The 18,782-nt window shown below is 52.3% G+C and overlaps 1 protein-coding gene across 4 annotated transcripts; it reads right to left on the minus strand.

Annotated features, from left to right (window-relative positions):
- Positions 1-535: 535 nt before the first annotated feature.
- On the minus strand, positions 536-18,112 carry SAE1 (SUMO1 activating enzyme subunit 1). 4 transcript variants are annotated; one of them, XM_086872072.1, is made up of 9 exons: positions 17,681-18,112; positions 15,757-15,868; positions 12,785-12,958; positions 10,441-10,583; positions 10,259-10,358; positions 6,138-6,231; positions 2,145-2,289; positions 887-956; positions 536-780 (listed from the first exon to the last, which is right to left on the minus strand). In XM_086872072.1, the coding sequence occupies exons 1-9, from the start codon at positions 17,779-17,781 to the stop codon at positions 685-687; spliced, it is 1,035 nt and encodes a 344-aa protein (XP_086728198.1). In that variant the 5' UTR covers positions 17,782-18,112; the 3' UTR covers positions 536-684. The 4 variants fall into 4 exon arrangements, with proteins under 4 accessions (XP_086728198.1, XP_086728197.1, XP_086728200.1 ...); XM_086872071.1 differs by having other exon boundaries at positions 537-780; positions 12,785-13,024; positions 17,681-18,079; XM_086872074.1 differs by lacking the exons at positions 536-780; positions 887-956; positions 2,145-2,289 and adding an exon at positions 2,296-2,444 and having other exon boundaries at positions 12,785-13,024; positions 17,681-18,079.
- Positions 18,113-18,782: the final 670 nt, after the last annotated feature.

An 18,782-nucleotide genomic window follows, 5' to 3' on the forward strand; every position in this document is an offset into this window, starting at 1 on the left:
GCTCAGGACTCCCCAGATCTTCACCCCAAGGGGTCCTGGACCCCCCAAACCCCCTCCCCTAATTCTGGGGTCCTTCAGAGGGGGCTCAGGACCCCCAAACCCCCTCCCCAAGGGGTCCAGGACCCCCAAATCTTCACCCCAAGGAGTCCAGGACCCCCCAAGCCCCCTCCCCAAATTGGGGGGTCCCTCAGAGAGGGGTCCAGGACCCCTAAACCCCCTCCCCAAGGGGTCCAGGACCCCCAAGCCCCCTCCCCAAGGGGCTCAGGACCCCCAAATCTTTACCCTGAGGGGCTCAGGACCCCCCAAGCCCCCTCCCCAAATTGGGGGGTCCCTCAGAGGGGGCTCAGGACTCCCCAGATCTTCACCCCGAGGGGTCCAGAACCCCCCAAGCCCCCTCCCCAAATTGGGAGGTCCCTCAGAGGGGGGTCCAGGACCCCCAAACCCCCTCCCCAAATTGGGGGGTCCCTCAGAGAGGGCTCAGGACCCCCAAACCCCCTCCCCAAGGGATCCAGGACCCCCCAAACCCCCACCCCAAGGAGTCCAGGAGCCCCCAAGCCCCCTCCCCAAATTGGGGGGTCCCTCAGAGGGGGGTCCAGGACCCCCCAAGCCCCCTCCCCAAATTGGGGGGTCCCTCAGAGGGGGGTCCAGGACCCCCCAAGCCCCCTCCCCAAATTGGGGGGTCCCTCAGAGGGGGGGTCCCAGGCACTCCACCATCCCCTGGCCCCTGACGCCGTCGAAGAAGAAGAAATTGTTGTGGGGGGGGTCCCGCTGGGACAGAGCCTGGAGGGGACACGGGGGGGGGGTGGGGGTCACCAGGGGGGATTTGGGGACCCCCAAAACCCCCCAAAACCCCCAAAATCCCCCCAAAACCCCCCCAAAATCTTACCTTGACCACCTCCTGGCCCAGCACCCCCCCGACCACGGCGCACACCGGGGCCATCTCCGAGAAACAGAAACTGGGAAATAAAAATAAAAATAAAAAGATTTTAAGAGGAATAAATCTCCCAAAATTGGGGGGTTTCACCCCAAAAAAAAAAATGAGGCTGGGAGGGGTGGAAACCCCCAGGAAAAAAAAAAAACTGATGGGAAATCTTGGAAGTTTTACAGCGAAAAAAGGTTCTTAAAACCCCGAGGTTTCAGCCCAAAAATGGTTTTGGAAAATGCTGAGGGACACAAAACCCCCCCAGGATGTCCCCAGGTGTCCCCTGGATGTCCCCAGGTGTCCCCAGGTGTCCCCTGGATGTCCCCAGGTGTCCCCAGGTGTCCCCTGGATGTCCCCAGGTGTCTCCAGACCCCCCTGGATGTCCCCAAACCCCCCCAGGTGTCCCCAGGTGTCCCCAGGTGTCCCCAAACCCCCCCAGGATGTCCCCAAACCCCCCCCAGGTGTCCCCAGAATGTCCCCAGACCCCCCCAGGATGTCCCCAGGTGTCCCCAAACCCCCCCCAGGTGTCCCCAGGTGTCCCCAGGTGTCCCCAAACCGCCCCCGGATGTCCCCAAACCCCCCCCAGGTGTCCCCAGAATGTCCCCAGACCCCCCCAGGATGTCCCCAGGTGTCCCCAAACCCCCCCCAGGTGTCCCCAGACCCCCCCAGGTGTCCCCAGGTGTCCCCTGGATGTCCCCAGGTGTCCCCAAACCCCCCCAGGATGTCCCCAGGTGTCCCCAGGTGTCCCCTGGATGTCCCCAGGTGTCCCCAGGACGTCCCCAAACCCCCCCAGGTGTCCCCAAACCCCCCCCAGATGTCCCCAGGTGTCCCCTGGATGTCCCCAGGTGTCCCCAGACCCCCCCAGGGGTCCCCTGGATGTCCCCAAACCCCCCCCAGATGTCCCCAGGTGTCCCTAGGATGTCCCCAGGTGTCCCCAGGTGTCCCCAGGATGTCCCCTGGATGTCCCCAGGTGTCCCCAGGATGTCCCCAGGTGTCCCCAGGTGTCCCCAGGTGTGCCCAGGATGTCCCCAGGATGTCCCCAAACCCCCCCCAGGTGTCCCCAGACCCCCCTGGATGTCCCCAGGTGTCCCCAGGATGTCCCCAAACCCCCCCAGGTGTCCCCAGGTGTCCCCAGGATGTCCCCAGGATGTCCCCAGGATGTCCCCAGGATGTCCCCAGGATGTCCCCAGGTGTCCCCAGGTGTGCCCAGCTGTCCCCTCACCTGTGGAATTGTTCCGGAAGCAGCTGCGGCCCCGCCCCCAACGCCTCCAGCAGCTCCCGGCGGATCCGGAGGAGCCGATCCGAGTCCTCGGAACCGCGCCGGGGACAGGGGTCCCGGCCCGTCTCGGATCGGAACCGCAGCAGCACTGGGGACAGGGACAGGGTCAGGGACAGACAGACACACAGACACACAGACACACAGGGACAGACAGACACACAGACACACGGAGCCGATCCGAGTCCTCGGAACCGCGCCGGGGACAGGGGTCCCGGCCCGTCTCGGATCGGAACCGCAGCAGCACTGGGGACATTGGAATGGTGACACAGGGACAGACACAGACAGACACACAGACAGACAGACACACACACAGACACACAGACACACACAGACACACAGACACACGGAGCCGATCCGAGTCCTCGGAACCGCGCCGGGGACAGGGGTCCCGGCCCGTCTCGGATCGGAACCGCAGCAGAACTGGGGACATTGGAATGGTGACACAGGGACAGACACACAGACACACACAGACACACACAGACACACAGACACAGCCGGAGGAGCCGATCCGAGTCCTCGGAACCGCGCCGGGGACAGGGGTCCCGGCCCGTCTCGGATCGGAACCGCAGCAGCACTGGGGACAGGGACACTGTCAGGGACAGACAGACACACAGACACACGGACAGACACACAGACAGACAGACAGACACACGGACAGACACACGGACACAGCCGGAGGAGCCGATCCGAGTCCTCGGAGCCGCTCCGGGGAGAGGGGTCCCGGCCCGTCTGGGATCGGAACCGCAGCAGAACTGGGGACATTGGAATGGTGACACAGGGACAGACACAGACAGACACACGGACACACGGACACACACAGACACACAGACACAGACACACGGACACACGGACAGACACACAGACACACACAGACACACAGACACAGACAGACAGACACAGCCGGAGGAGCCGATCCGAGTCCTCGGAACCGCGCCGGGGACAGGGGTCCCGGCCCGTCTCGGATCGGAACCGCAGCAGAACTGGGGACAGGGACAGGGTCAGGGACAGACAGACACACAGACAGACACACACAGACACACGGACACACAGACAGACACACAGACACACACAGACACAGCTGGAGGAGCCGATCCGAGTCCTCGGAACCGCGCCGGGGACAGGGGCCCCGGCCCGTCTGGGATCGGAACCGCAGCAGAACTGGGGACAGGGACAGGGGGACACTGTCAGGGACACACACACAGACACACACACAGACACACAGACACACGGACACACAGACACAGCCGGAGGAGCCGATCCGAGTCCTCGGAACCGCGCCGGGGACAGGGGTCCCGGCCCGTCTCGGATCGGAACCGCAGCAGCACTGGGGACAGGGACAGGGGGACACTGTCAGGGACAGACACACAGGGACAGACAGACACACACAGACACACGGACAGACACACAGACAGACACACGGACACACGGACAGACACACGGACACAGCCGGAGGAGCCGATCCGAGTCCTCGGAACCGCGCCGGGGACAGGGGTCCCGGCCCGTCTCGGATCGGAACCGCAGCAGAACTGGGGACATTGGAATGGTGACACAGGGACAGACACAGACAGACACACGGACACACACAGACACACACGGACACACAGACACACAGACACACGGAGCCGATCCGAGTCCTCAGAACCGCGCCGGGGACAGGGGTCCCGGCCCGTCTCGGATCGGAACCGCAGCAGCACTGGGGACAGGGACAGGGTCAGGGACAGACACACGGACACACACAGACAGACACACAGACACACGGACAGACACACAGACACACACACACACACAGGGACAGACAGACAGACGGACAGACAGGGATGTGGGAATGGGGTTTCGTTTTCCTGGGAACGGGGTTTTTAACCCTGGGAATATGTGGATTTTTTTTTTTTTCCCCTTTTTTTTCCCCCCAAAAAAATGAATTTTTTGGTTTTTTTTTTTTTTTTTTATGCCAGAAATGTGGATTTTTTTTTGGGTTTTTTTTCCCAGAAATGTGGATTTTTATTTTCTTTTTTTTCCCCCAGAAATGTGGATTCTTTCTTCCTTTTTTTCCCCCCAGAAAATTAATTTTTTGCGGTTTCTTTTTGCCAGAAATGTGGATTTTTTTGGGTTTTTTTCCCCAGAAATGTGGATTTTTTTTGTTTTTTTCCCCAGAAATGTGGATTTTTTTTTGTTTTTTTTCCCAGAAATGTGGATTTTTTTGGGGTTTTTTTTTCCCAGAAATGTGGATTTTTTTTCCCAGAAATGTGAATTTTTTTTTGGTTTTTTTCCCAAAAATGTGGATTTTTTTTGGTTTTTTTTTCCCAGAAATGTGGATTTTTTTTTGTTTTTTTCCCCAGAAATGTGAATTTTTTTCCCCAAAAATGTGAATTTTTTTTTTGCTAATTTTCCCCTCCAGAACCTGGAATTTTTTTGCTTTTTTTCCCCTTAAAACCACGATTTTTCGAGGAGTTTTTCCCCAAAAATGTACAATTTTTTTGTTTTTTTGCCTTTCTTTTTCCCACAAAACCAGATTTTTTCCCCCAAAAACACAGATTTTTCCCATTTTTTTTCCCCTAAAACATGGAAATATTTCCCCTTTCCCCCCCCAAAAAAAACCACAAATTTTTTTGCTTTTTTTCCCCCAGAAATGTGGATTTTTGTTTTGTTTTTTTTCCCCAAAAATGTGGATTTTTTTTTTGTTTTTTTTCCCAAAAATGTGGATTTTTTTTTTTGTTTTTTTTCCCAGAAATGTGGATTTTTTTCCCCAAAAATGTGGATTTTTTTTGTTTTTTTTCCCAGAAATGTGGATTTTTTTCCCCAAAAATGTGGATTTTTTTTGGTTTTTTTCCCAGAAATGTGGAATTTTTTTGGCTTTTTTTCCCAGAAATGTGGATTTTTTTTTGGTTTTTTTCCCAAAAATGTGGATTTTTTTTTGCTTTTTTTTCCCAGAAATGTGGATTTTTTTGGGTTTTTTTTCCCAGAAATGTGGATTTTTTTGGGTTTTTTTTCCCAGAAATGTGGATTTTTTTTCCCAGAAATGTGAATTTTTTTTTGGTTTTTTTCCCAGAAATGTGGATTTTTTTTTTGTTTTTTTTCCCAAAAATGTGGATTTTTTTTTTGCTTTTTTTTCCAGAAATGTGGATTTTTTTTGTGGGTTTTTTTCCCAAAAACGTGGATTTTTTTCTAGTTTTTTGCCCAGAAATGTGGATTTTTTTCCCCAGAAATGTGGATTTTTTTTTGGTTTTTTTCCCAGAAATGTGGATTTTTTCTATTTTTTTCCCAAAAATGTGGATTTTTTTTGGTTTTTTTCCCAGAAATGTGGATTTTTTTCCCCAGAAATGTGGATTTTTTGGCTTTTTTCCCCAGAAAAGTGGATTTTTTTTGGTTTTTTTCCCAGAAATGTGGATTTTTTCCTTTTTTTTCCCGAGAAATGTAAATTTTTCCTTTTTTTTCCCCAAAAATGGGAATTCTTTTAGCTTTTTTTTCCCAGAAATGTGAAATTTTTTCCCCCCTTTTTCCCCAAAAAACATCGATTTTTTTTGCTTTTTTCCCCAGAAACGTGTATTTTTCTTTTCCCCAAGAATGGAGATTTTTCTTCCCAGAAATGTGGATTTTTTTTGGTTTATTCCCCAGAAACGTGAATTTTTCCCACTTTTCCCCCAAAGATGACATTTTTTCCCCCATTTCCCCCCCAAAAAATACAGAATTTTTTTTCCCTTTCTTTCCCAAAAACCTGGAATTTTTTTTTTATCGTTTTCCCCCATCAAAAGAGAAATTTCATTTTTATTTTTCCCCCAAAAACATAGATTTTTTTTGCCTTTTTTCCCCCAAAAACACCGATTTTCCCCTTAAAAAACCACATTTTTTTTTCATTTTTTTTCCCCAAAAATCCTCATTTTTAATTTTTCCTCCTTAAAATCCACGTGGATTTATTTGGGAGAAGGTTCTGGAACTCACCCTGGAGCAGGAAATAATCAGGAGCCGTTCTTTTCAGCTTCTCCCCTCTCTGCTCCACGGCCAGGGCGTCCCGGAGCCGACAAAATTCCAAACGCTGCCGTTCCGGGGGAAAAAAATGGGATTTTGGGATCGGGAAATGAATTCAAAATTCACTCAGCTGGAAAAATTCCAGGGGGAGGGGAAAAAATATTGGGAATTTGGGAAAAAAATTTTTATCCTGAGGTTTTTTGGGGTTTGTTTCGGGGTTTTTGGGGTTTATCCTGAGGTTTTTGGGTCTATCCTGGCATTTTTGGGGTTTATCCCGAGGTTTTTGGGGTCTATCCTGGCATTTTTGGGGTTTATCCCGAGGTTTTTGGGTCTATCCTGGCATTTTTGGGGTTTATCTCAGGGTTTTTGGGTCTATCCTGGCATTTTTGGGGTTTATCCCGAGGTTTTTTGGGTCTATCCTGGCATTTTTGGGGTTTATTTCAGGGTTTTTGGGTCTATCCTGAGATTTTTGGGGTTTATCTCAGGGTTTTGGCGTTTATCTCAGGGTTTTTGGGTCTATCCTGTCATTTTTGGGGTTTATCTCAGGGTTTTTGGGTCTATCCTGTCATTTTTGGGGTTTATCCCGAGGTTTTTGGGGTCTATCCTGGCATTTTTGGGGTTTATCTCAGGGTTTTTGGGTCTATCCTGGCATTTTTGGGGTTTATCTCAGGGTTTTTGGGCTCTATCCCGAGGTTTTTGGGGTTTATTTCAGGGTTTTTGGGGTTGGTTTCGGGGGTTTTGGGGTTTATAATGAGGTTTTTGGGGTTTATTTCGGGGTTTTTGGGGTTTATAATGAGGTTTTTGGGGTTTGTTTTGGGGTTTTTGGGGTTTATAATGAGGTTTTTGGGGTTTGTTTCGGGGTTTTTGGGGTTTGTTTCGGGGTTTTTGGGGTTTGTTTCGGGGTTTTTGGGGTTTGTTTCGGGGTTTTTGGGGTTTGTTTTGGGGTTTTTGGGGTTTATTTCGGGGTTTTTGGGGTTTATTTCGGGGTTTTTGGGGTTTGTTTTGGGGTTTTTGGGGTTTGTTTCGGGGTTTTTGGGGTTTATTTCGGGGTTTTTGGGGTTTATTTCAGGGTTTTTGGGGTTTATTTCGGGGTTTTTGGGGTTTATTTCGGGGTTTTTGGGGTTTGTTTTGGGGTTTTTGGGGTTTGTTTCGGGGTTTTTGGGTCTATCCTGTCATTTTTGGGGTCTATCCTGGCATTTTCGGGGTTTATTTCAGGGTTTTTGGGTCTATCCTGTCATTTTTGGGGTTTATCCCGAGGTTTTTGGGGTCTATCCTGGCATTTTTGGGGTTTATCCCAGGGTTTTTGGGTCTATCCCACATTTTTGGGGTTTATCCCGAGGTTTTTGGGGTTTATCCCAGGATTTTTAGGGTCTATCCCATATTTTTGGGGTTTATCTCAGGGTTTCTGGAGTCTGTCCTGAGGTTTTTGGGTCTATCCTGGCATTTTTGGGGTTTATCTCAGGGTTTTTGGGCTCTATCCCGAGGTTTTTGGGGTTTATTTCAGGGTTTTTGGGGTTTGTTTCGGGGTTTTTGGGGTTTGTTTCGGGGTTTTTGGGGTTTGTTTCGGGGTTTTTGGGGTTTGTTTTGGGGTTTTTGGGGTTTATTTCAGGGTTTTTGGGGTTTGTTTCGGGGTTTTTGGGGTTTGTTTTGGGGTTTTTGGGGTTTATTTCGGGGTTTTTGGGGTTTGTTTCGGGGTTTTTGGGGTTTATTTCAGGGTTTTTGGGGTTTATTTCGGGGTTTTTGGGGTTTGTTTCGGGGTTTTTGGGGTTTGTTTCGGGGTTTTTGGGGTTTGTTTCGGGGTTTTTGGGGTTTATTTCGGGGATTTTGGGGTTTATTTCAGGGTTTTTGGGGTTTGTTTCGGGGTTTTTGGGGTTTGTTTCGGGGTTTTTGGGGTTTGTTTCGGGGTTTTTGGGGTTTGTTTTGGGGTTTTTGGGGTTTATTTCAGGGTTTTTGGGGTTTGTTTCGGGGTTTTTGGGGTTTGTTTTGGGGTTTTTGGGGTTTATTTCGGGGTTTTTGGGGTTTGTTTCGGGGTTTTTGGGGTTTATTTCAGGGTTTTTGGGGTTTATTTCGGGGTTTTTGGGGTTTGTTTCGGGGTTTTTGGGGTTTGTTTCGGGGTTTTTGGGGTTTGTTTCGGGGTTTTTGGGGTTTATTTCGGGGATTTTGGGGTTTATTTCAGGGTTTTTGGGGTTTGTTTCGGGGTTTTTGGGGTTTATTTCGGGGTTTTTGGGGTTTACTTCGGGGTTTTTGGGGTTTATAATGAGGTTTTTGGGGTTTGTTTCGGGGTTTTTGGGGTTTATTTCGGGGTTTTTGGGGTTTGTTTCGGGGATTTTGGGGTTTATTTTGGGGTTTTTGGGGTTTGTTTCGGGGTTTTTGGGGTTTGTTTCAGGGTTTTTGGGGTTTATTTTGGGGTTTTTGGGGTTTGTTTCGGGGTTTTTGGGGTTTATTTCGGGGTTTTTGGGGTTTGTTTCAGGGTTTTTGGGGTTTGTTTCGGGGTTTTTGGGGTTTATTTTGGGGTTTTTGGGGTTTATTTTGGGGTTTTTGGGGTTTATTTTGGGGTTTTTGGGGTTTGTTTCGGGGTTTTTGGGGTTTATTTTGGGGTTTTTGGGGTTTATTTTGGGGTTTTTGGGGTTTATTTTGGGGTTTTTGGGGTTTGTTTCGGGGTTTTTGGGGTTTATTTCGGGGTTTTTGGGGTTTATAATGAGGTTTTTGGGGTTTATTTCGGGGTTTTTGGGGTTTATAATGAGGTTTTTGGGGTTTGTTTCGGGGTTTTTGGGGTTTATAATGAGGTTTTTGGGGTTTGTTTCGGGGTTTTTGGGGTTTGTTTCGGGGTTTTTGGGGTTTGTTTTGGGGTTTTTGGGGTTTGTTTTGGGGTTTTTGGGGTTTGTTTCGGGGTTTTTGGGGTTTATTTCGGGGTTTTTGGGGTTTATTTCAGCGTTTTTGGGTCTATCCTGGCATTTTTGGGGTTTATCCTGAGGTTTTTGGGTCTATCCTGGCATTTTTGGGGTCTATCCCACATTTTTTGGGTCTATCCTGGCATTTTTGGGGTTTATCTCAGGGTTTTTGGGTCTATCCTGTCATTTTTGGGGTTTATTTCAGGGTTTTTGGGGTTTGTTTCGGGGTTTTTGGGGTTTGTTTTGGGGTTTTTGGGGTTTATTTCGGGGTTTTTGGGGTTTGTTTCGGGGTTTTTGGGGTTTATTTCGGGGTTTTTGGGGTTTGTTTCGGGGTTTTTGGGGTTTGTTTCGGGGTTTTTGGGGTTTATTTCGGGGATTTTGGGGTTTATTTCAGGGTTTTTGGGGTTTGTTTCGGGGTTTTTGGGGTTTATTTCGGGGTTTTTGGGGTTTACTTCGGGGTTTTTGGGGTTTATAATGAGGTTTTTGGGGTTTGTTTCGGGGTTTTTGGGGTTTATTTCGGGGTTTTTGGGGTTTGTTTCGGGGATTTTGGGGTTTATTTTGGGGTTTTTGGGGTTTGTTTCGGGGTTTTTGGGGTTTGTTTCAGGGTTTTTGGGGTTTATTTTGGGGTTTTTGGGGTTTGTTTCGGGGTTTTTGGGGTTTATTTCGGGGTTTTTGGGGTTTGTTTCAGGGTTTTTGGGGTTTGTTTCGGGGTTTTTGGGGTTTATTTTGGGGTTTTTGGGGTTTATTTTGGGGTTTTTGGGGTTTATTTTGGGGTTTTTGGGGTTTGTTTCGGGGTTTTTGGGGTTTATTTTGGGGTTTTTGGGGTTTATTTCGGGGTTTTTGGGGTTTATAATGAGGTTTTTGGGGTTTATTTCGGGGTTTTTGGGGTTTATAATGAGGTTTTTGGGGTTTGTTTCGGGGTTTTTGGGGTTTATAATGAGGTTTTTGGGGTTTGTTTCGGGGTTTTTGGGGTTTGTTTCGGGGTTTTTGGGGTTTGTTTTGGGGTTTTTGGGGTTTGTTTTGGGGTTTTTGGGGTTTGTTTCGGGGTTTTTGGGGTTTATTTCGGGGTTTTTGGGGTTTATTTCAGGGTTTTTGGGGTTTATCCTGAGGTTTTTGGGGTTTATCTCAGTGTTTTTTATCTCTACCCCGAGTTTTTTTGGGGTTCCCTCCCCCCAAACCCCCCCAATCCCCAGCCCCTCTCACCTTTTTGACCATGGTGGTCTCGGCCGGCTCCAGCCGTGCCCGTTTGGCCTGGGCTCCATCCTCCAGCCCCGCGCTCGCTTTGGCCACCTTGGGCTTCTCCCTGAGCCGCCAAAAACCCGGGAATTCCCTCAGGAACGCCCCAAATCCCGGGATTTCGGGAGGGGTTGGAGCCCCAAACTCACTCCACGAACTCGTGGTCGCCCAGGTCAGCGAACATGTAGCCGTGGTAGCCGAAAACGTCGCCGGTGAAGAATTTGATGCCGTTTTTGTGGCAGATCTGGTTGATTTTCACCATGGATTCACGGGAGCAGCAGGTGAGGCACACCTGGAAGGGAAATTGGGGGTGATTTTGACTCGAAATGGGGAGATTTCAGCTCAAAATGGGGAGATTTTGACTCAAAATGGGGAGATTTTGACTCAAAATGGGGAGATTTTGACTCAAAATGGGGAGATTTTAACTCGAAATGGGCAGATTTTGACTCAAAAAGGGGAGATTTTGACCCAAAATGGGGAGATTTCAACTCAAAATGGGGAGATTTTGACTCAAATTGGGGAGATTTCGACTCAAATTGGGCAGATTTTGACTCGAAATGGGGAGATTTTAACTCGAAATGGGGAGATTTTAACTCGAAATGGGGAGATTTTGACTCAAAATGGGGAGATTTTAACTCGAAATGGGGAGATTTCAGCTCAAAATGGGGAGATTTTGACTCAAAATGGGGAGATTTTAACTCAATGAGGAGATTTTAACTCAAAATGGGGAGATTTTAACTCGAAATGGGGAGATTTTAACTCAAAATGGGGAGATTTTAACTCGAAATGGGCAGATTTTGACTCAAAATGGGCAGATTTCAGCTCAAAATGGGGAGATTTCAGCTCAAAATGGGGAGATTTTAACTGGAAATGGGGAGATTTTAACTCAATGAGGAGATTTTAACTCAAAATGGGGAGATTTCAACTCAAAATGGGGAGATTTTGACTCAAATTGGGGAGATTTCGACTCAAATTGGGCAGATTTTGACTCGAAATGGGGAGATTTTGACTCAAAATGGGCAGATTTTGACTCAAAATGGGCAGATTTCAGCTCAAAATGGGGAGATTTCAGCTCAAAATGGGGAGATTTTGACTCAAAAAGGGGAGATTTTGACTCAAAATGGGGAGATTTTAACTCAAAATGGGGAGATTTCAACTCAAAATGGACAGATTTTGACTCAAAATGGGGAAATCCCACCCCAAAACACAGCAATCCACTCTGGAACGAGATAATCCTGCCCAAAAATGGGACAATTCCACCCCAAACCTGAGAATTTCCCCTCCAAACCCAGGAATTTCCCCCCCAAACCCAGGAATTTGTCCCCCAAACCCGGGAATTTCCCCCCCAAGCCTGTGAATTTCCCCCCCAAACCCAGGAATTTCTGCCCCAAACCCAGGAATTTTCCCCAAACCTGGGAATTTCCTGCCCCAAACCTGGGAATTTCCCCCCAAAATTGTGAATTTCCCCCCAAAATTGTGAATTTCCCACCCAAACCCGGGAATTTCCCCCCCAAACCTGGGAATTTGTCCCCCAAACCCAGGAATTTCCCCCCCAAACCCAGGAATTTCTGCCCCAAACCCAGGAATTTTCCCCAAACCTGGGAATTTGCCCCAAACCTGGGAATTTCCCCCCCAAACCCAGGAATTTCTGCCCCAAACCTGGGAATTTCCCCCCAAACCTGGGAATTTCTGCCCCAAACCTGTGAATTTCCCCCCAAAATTGTGAATTTCCCCCCAAAATTGTGAATTTTCCCCCCAAACCCGGGAATTTCCCCCCCAAACCTGTGAATTTCCCCCCCAAACCCAGGAATTTCTGCCCCAAACCTGGGAATTTCCCCCCAAACCTGGGAATTTCCCCCCCAAACCCAGGAATTTCCCCCCAAAATTGTGAATTTTCCCCCCAAACCCGGGAATTTCCCCCCCAAACCTGTGAATTTCCCCCCCAAACCCAGGAATTTCTGCCCCAAACCTGGGAATTTCCCCCCAAACCTGGGAATATCTCCCCAAACCCAGGAATTTCCCACCCAAACCCGGGAATTTCCCCTCCAAACCCAGGAATTTCCCCCCAAAATTGTGAATTTCCCCCCAAAATTGTGAATTTCCCCCCCAAAGTCAGGAATTTCCCCCCCAAACCTGGGAATTTGTCCCCCAAACCCAGGAATTTCCCCCCCAAAATTGTGAATTTCCCCCCAAACCCAGAAATTTCCCCCCCAAAATTGTGAATTTCCCCCCCAAACCCGGGAATTTCCCCCCAAACCTGGGAATTTGTCCCCCAAACCCAGGAATTTCCCCCCCAAACCCAGGAATTTCCCCCCCAAACCCAGGAATTTCCCCCCCAAACCCAGGAATTTCCCCCCCAAACCTGGGAATATCTCCCCAAAACTGCGAATTTCCCCCCCAAACCTGGGAATTTCCCCCTCAAACCCAGGAATTTCCCCCCAAACCCCGGGAATTCCCTCCCCACCCCGGAATCCCGGGAATCTCCCGCCTTACCGCGTCGAACTGTGTGAAGAACTCGTGGGGTTTGCTCTCCACGCTCTCGGGGTCGGCCTTGACGTCCACCATGGGGTTGAGGCTCTGCGCCCGCTCCAGCGAGGCCTCGGCGCGGTTCCGGCCCTGGGATCCCACCGGGATCAGGAACTGGGCCCGGCTGTCCTCGGGAGACACCTGGGAACAGCCGGAGAGGAACCCCCGGGGTGGGAATCCTCCAGTTCCCGGGTTTTGGGGGGGTTCCTGAGAGGGGGAAACCCTCAGGGATGGAATTCCCAGGTTTTGGGGGGGTTCCTGAAGGGGAAAACCCTCAGGGATGGAATTCCCAGATTTTGGGGAGGTTCCTGAGGGATGGAAACCCTCAGGGATGGAATTCCCAGATTTTGGGGGGGTTCCTGAGAGGGGAAAACCCTCAGGGATGGAATTCCCAGATTTTGGGGGGTTCCTGAGGGATGGAAACCCTCAGGGATGGAATTCCCAGGTTTTGGGGGGGTTCCTGAGAGGGGAAAACCCTCAGGGATGGAATTCCCAGATTTTGGGGGGGGTTCCTGAAGGGGGAAACCCTCAGGGATGGAATTCCCAGGTTTTGGGGGGGTTCCTGAAGGGTAAAGGAGATTAATAAAATTCCCAGATTTTGGGGATGTTCCTGAGGGATGGAAACCCTCAGGGATGGAATTCCCAGATTTTGGGGAGTTCCTGAGGGATGGAAACCCTCAGGGATGGAATTCCCAGATTTTGGGGATGTTCCTGAAGGGGGAAACCCTCAGGGATGGAATTCCCAGATTTTGGGGGGGTTCCTGAAGGGGGAAAACCCTCAGGGATGGAATTCCCAGATTTTGGGGATGTTCCTGAGGGATGGAAACCCTCAGGGATGGAATTCCCAGATTTTGGGGATGTTCCTGAAGGATGGAAACCCTCAGGGATGGAATTCCCAGATTTTGGGGGGGTTCCTGAGGGATGGAAACCCTCAGGGGTGGAATTCCCAGATTTTGGGGGGGTTCCTGAGGGATGGAAACCCTCAGGGATGGAATTCCCAGATTTTGGGGGGTTCCTGAAGGGTAAAGGAGATTAATAAAATTCCCAGATTTTGGGGGGGTTCCCAGGAGGGTAAAGGAGATGATAAAATTCCCAGATTTTGGGGGGGGGTTCCTGAGGGATGGAAACCCTCAGGGATGGAATTCCCAGATTTTGGGGGGGTTCCTGAGAGGGGAAAACCCTCAGGGATGGAATTCCCAGATTTTGGGGGGTTCCTGAGGGATGGAAACCCTCAGGGATGGAATTCCCAGGTTTTGGGGGGGTTCCTGAGAGGGGAAAACCCTCAGGGATGGAATTCCCAGATTTTGGGGGGGGTTCCTGAAGGGGGAAACCCTCAGGGATGGAATTCCCAGATTTTGGGGATGTTCCTGAGAGGGGAAACCCTCAGGGATGGAATTCCCAGGTTTTGGGGGGGTTCCCAGGAGGGTAAAGGAGATGATAAAATTCCCAGATTTTGGGGATGTTCCTGAGGGATGGAAACCCTCAGGGATGGAATTCCCAGGTTTTGGGGGGGTTCCTGAAGGATGGAAACCCTCAGGGATGGAATTCCCAGATTTTGGGGGGGTTCCTGAAGGGGGGAAACCCTCAGGGATGGAATTCCCAGATTTTGGGGATGTTCCTGAAGGGGGAAACCCTCAGGGATGGAATTCCCAGATTTTGGGGATGTTCCTGAAGGGGGAAACCCTCAGGGATGGAATTCCCAGATTTTGGGGATGTTCCTGAAGGGGGAAACCCTCAGGGATGGAATTCCCAGATTTTGGGGATGTTCCTGAAGGGGGGAAACCCTCAGGGATGGAATTCCCAGATTTTGGGGATGTTCCTCAGAGGGGAAACCCTCAGGGATGGAATTCCCGGATTTTGGGGGGGTTCCTGAAGGGGGAAACCCTCAGGGATGGAATTCCCAGATTTTGGGGGGGTTCCTGAAGGGTAAAGGAGATGATAAAATTCCCAGATTTTGGGGGGGTTCCTGAAGGATGGAAACCCTCAGGGATGGAATTCCCAGATTTTGGGGGTGTTCCTGAAGGGATGGAAACCCTCAGGTGTGGAATTCCCAGATTTTGGGGGGGGTTCCTGAGGGATGGAAACCCTCAGGGATGGAATTCCCAGATTTTGGGGGGGTTCCTGAAGGGGAAAACCCTCAGGGATGGAATTCCAAGGTTTTGGGGGGTTCCTGAGGGGGGAAACCCTCAGGGATGGAATTCCCAGATTTTGGGGAGGTTCCTGAGAGGGGAAACCCTCAGGGATGGAATTCCCAGATTTTGGGGAGGTTCCTGAGAGGGGAAACCCTCAGGGATGGAATTCCCAGGTTTTGGGGGGGTTCCTGAAGGATGGAAACCCTCAGGGATGGAATTCCCAGATTTTGGGGAGGTTCCTGAGAGGAACAGAACTCAGCAACAGGGAAAAAACTTGGGATTGGGAACCTTGGCCAGGACAAGGCTGTGCCCAGGTGTGTCCAGGTGTGTCCCATCCCCCCCAGGTGTCCCAGGTGTGTCCCCAGGTGTACCCAGGAATGTCCCCAAGTGTGTCCAGGTGTACCCAGGTGTGTCCCCTCCCCCCAGGTGTTCCAGGAGTGTCCCCAGGTGTGTCCAGATGTCCCCAGGTGTGTCCCCAGGTGTGTCCAGGTGTCCCCAGGTGTGTCCCATCCCCCCCAGGTGTATCCCCAGCTGTCCCCAGGAGTGTCCAGGTGTCCCCAGGTGTGTCCAGGTATTCCCAGGGTGTGTCCAGTTGTGTCCAGGTGTCCCCAGGTGTGTCCCCCCCTCACCTGTTGGTGGTCCAGCAGGGTGAGACCCCTGACCCCGGCCAGAATGAGGCTGTCCCCAGATGTGGGTGTGTCCCCTTCCCCTCAGGTATCCCCAGGTGTGTCCCCAGGTGTGTCCCCAGGTGTGTCCAGGTGTCCCCAGCTGTGTCCCCAGGTGTGTCCCCAGGTGTCCCCCCCTCACCTGTTGGTGGTCCAGCAGGGTGAGACCCCTGACCCCGGCCAGGATGAGGTTTTTGGCCACCTCGGCTCCGAGCCCGCGCAGCCCCACCAGCAGCACCCGCGAGGCGCGCAACCTGCGGGACCCCCGCGAGAGGGGACACCTCAGCCGTGGCAACGGGGGACCCCTGACCCCTGTGGGGGACCCCTGATCCCTATGGGGGACCCCTGATCCCTACTGGGGACCCCTGATCCCTATTGGGCTACCCCTGATCCCTATGGGGCCACTCCTGACCCTTATAGGGATCCTCAAACCCCTATAGAGCCACCCCTGACCCCTATGGGGATCCTCAGACCCCTATGGGGCCACCCCTGATCCCTATGGGGCCACTCCTGACCCTTATAGGGATCCTCAGACCCCTATAGAGCCACCCCTGACCCCTATGGGGATCCTCAGACCCCTATGGAGCCACCCCTGACCCCTATGGGGATCCTCAGACCCCTAGAGAGCCACCCCTGACCCCTATGGGGATCCTCAGACCCCTATAGAGCCACCCCTGACCCCTATGGGGATCCTCAGACCCCCACAGAACCACCCCTGACCCCTATAGGGCCACCCCTGATCCCTATGGGGCCACCCCTGACCCCTATGGGGATCCTCAGACCCCCATAGAGCCACCCCTGACCCCTATGGGGATCCTCAGACCCCCACAGAACCACCCCTGACCCCTATAGGGCCACCCCTGATCCCTATGGGGCCACCCCTGACCCCTATGGGGATCCTCAGACCCCTATGGGGCCACCCCTGACCCCTATGGGGATCCTCAGACCCCCACAGAACCACCCCTGACCCCTATAGGGCCACCCCTGATCCCTATGGGGCCACCCCTGACCCCTATGGGGATCCTCAGACCCCCATAGAGCCACCCCTGACCCCTATGGGGATCCTCAGACCCCCACAGAACCACCCCTGACCCCTATAGGGCCACCCCTGATCCCTATGGGGCCACCCCTGACCCCTATGGGGATCCTCAGACCCCTATGGGGCCACCCCTGACCCCTATGGGGATCCTCAGACCCCCACAGAACCACCCCTGACCCCTATAGGGCCACCCCTGATCCCTATGGGGCCACCCCTGACCCCTATGGGGATCCTCAGACCCCCATAGAGCCACCCCTGACCCCTATGGGGATCCTCAGACCCCCACAGAACCACCCCTGACCCCTATAGGGCCACCCCTGATCCCTATGGGGCCACCCCTGACCCCTATGGGGATCCTCAGACCCCTATAGAGCCACCCCTGACCCCTATGGGGATCCTCAGACCCCCATAGAACCACCCCTGACCCCTATGGGGATCCTCAGACCCCTATAGAGCCACCCCTGACCCCTATAGGGCCACCCCTGACCCCTATGGGGCCACTCCTGACCCCTATGGGGATCCTCAGACCCCCATAGAGCCACCCCTGACCCCTATAGAGCCACCCCTGACCCCTATGGGGATCCTCAGACCCCTATAGAGCCACCCCTGACCCCTATAGAGCCACCCCTAACCCCATGGTGACACCCCAGGGCCATAGAGGCACCGCCAGACCCCTATAGAGCCAGCTCCCGACCCCTATAGGGAACCCCCAAGAGCTCCTATAAAGCCCCCTTAAAGCTCCTGCAGGGCTCCTGTAATTCCTATGGAACTCTTACACCATCTATAGGGCCCCCCAAAGCCCATATAGAGACCCCCCCAGCTCCTCTAAACCCGCCTGGCACCCATAGGGAGCCCCCAAACCCCTACACAGCCCCCCAGATCCTTCCAGAACCCCAAAAATCCCTGCAGGACCCCCTCAGGCTCCTGCGGGGACCCCTCCAAGCTGGTGTGGGACACTCCCGGCTCCTATAGGAGCTCCCCAAGCCCCTATAGAGCCCCTCCAGGTTATCCCCCGAGCCCCACCGACCGTTTTTGGGCCTCGAGCCCCCAGAGCCGGATCTGCCGGTCGTACTGAGCCGCCTCCTCCTCGCTGATGCCGCCGGGGCCGGACTCGTCCTTCTCCACCATCGCGGCGGCCCCCCAGACCCCCCTCAGGGTCCCTCAAAGCCCCTCACGAACCTTTCAAAGCCTCTCTGACCTTTCAGGCCGCTCTCGACACCTCGCAGCTCCTCAGGGGCCCTCAAGACCCCTCAAAGCCCCTCAAGACCCCTCACGGTCCCTCAAAGCCCCTCACGACCCCCGAGACCCCTCACGGTCCCTCAAAGCCCCTCACGGTTCCTCAAAGGCCCCTCACGACCCCCGAGACCCCTCAAAGCTCCTCACGACCCCCGAGACCCCTCACGGTTCCTCAAAGCCCCTCACGCAACTCGCGGCGCCCCCTAGCGGCCCGCGCAAATCCGCGCCCGCCGCCGCTCCACTTCCCGCCGAGCCGGGGGGGGAGGACGCACCGAATCCGCTCCCGGTGCCCGCGGTCCCGCGGGAGAAAAAAACGCTCAGAGGTTTCTTCAGTCGCCGTTTCATCCCGGTGTGACGGCGTGAGGCCGCGGCCGCGGTTTTGGGGGCCTTCCCTCGAGCAGCGTGGCGCAATCCGTGTTGTTTCCCCCCCCGCTTTCCACACTCAGATGGACTCGTCCTCCTCCCATCGCGGGCGTTCCCGCCATTCCCCCCTCGGCTTCGTCAATCTCCGTCGGCCTCGTTGGGAGACTTTCGGAAGCGTTCCGAGCGCGGCTTCGGAAATATTCGGAAAGCGCCGGAGAACTTCGGAAATGTTCGGAGAGTTTTGGAGAACTTCACGGAAATTCCATGATTTCCAAATCGAACGATCCCAAAGAAATAAAGTGACCCAAGCGGTGCAAAAATCCTGTCGATAATTAAAAAAATCGGGGGTTTTGGGGGTTGTTTTCTCCTGGTGTTATAAAATCCATGCTGTTTTTTTTTCCAAGTCACGACAAGATCCCGAACTCCCTGCCCGCTCCTCCTACCTTTCTATATTTTCCTATAAATTCAGGAAATTCGGGATATTTTGGGGGGTTTGGGGTTTTTTTTGCTGTGCGACATTTGGATGTGGA

The sequence above is a fragment of the Cyanistes caeruleus genome, chromosome 38 (genome assembly GCF_971803275.1).
Source record: "Cyanistes caeruleus chromosome 38, bCyaCae1.hap1.1, whole genome shotgun sequence".
Lineage (NCBI taxonomy): Eukaryota > Metazoa > Chordata > Aves > Passeriformes > Paridae > Cyanistes > Cyanistes caeruleus.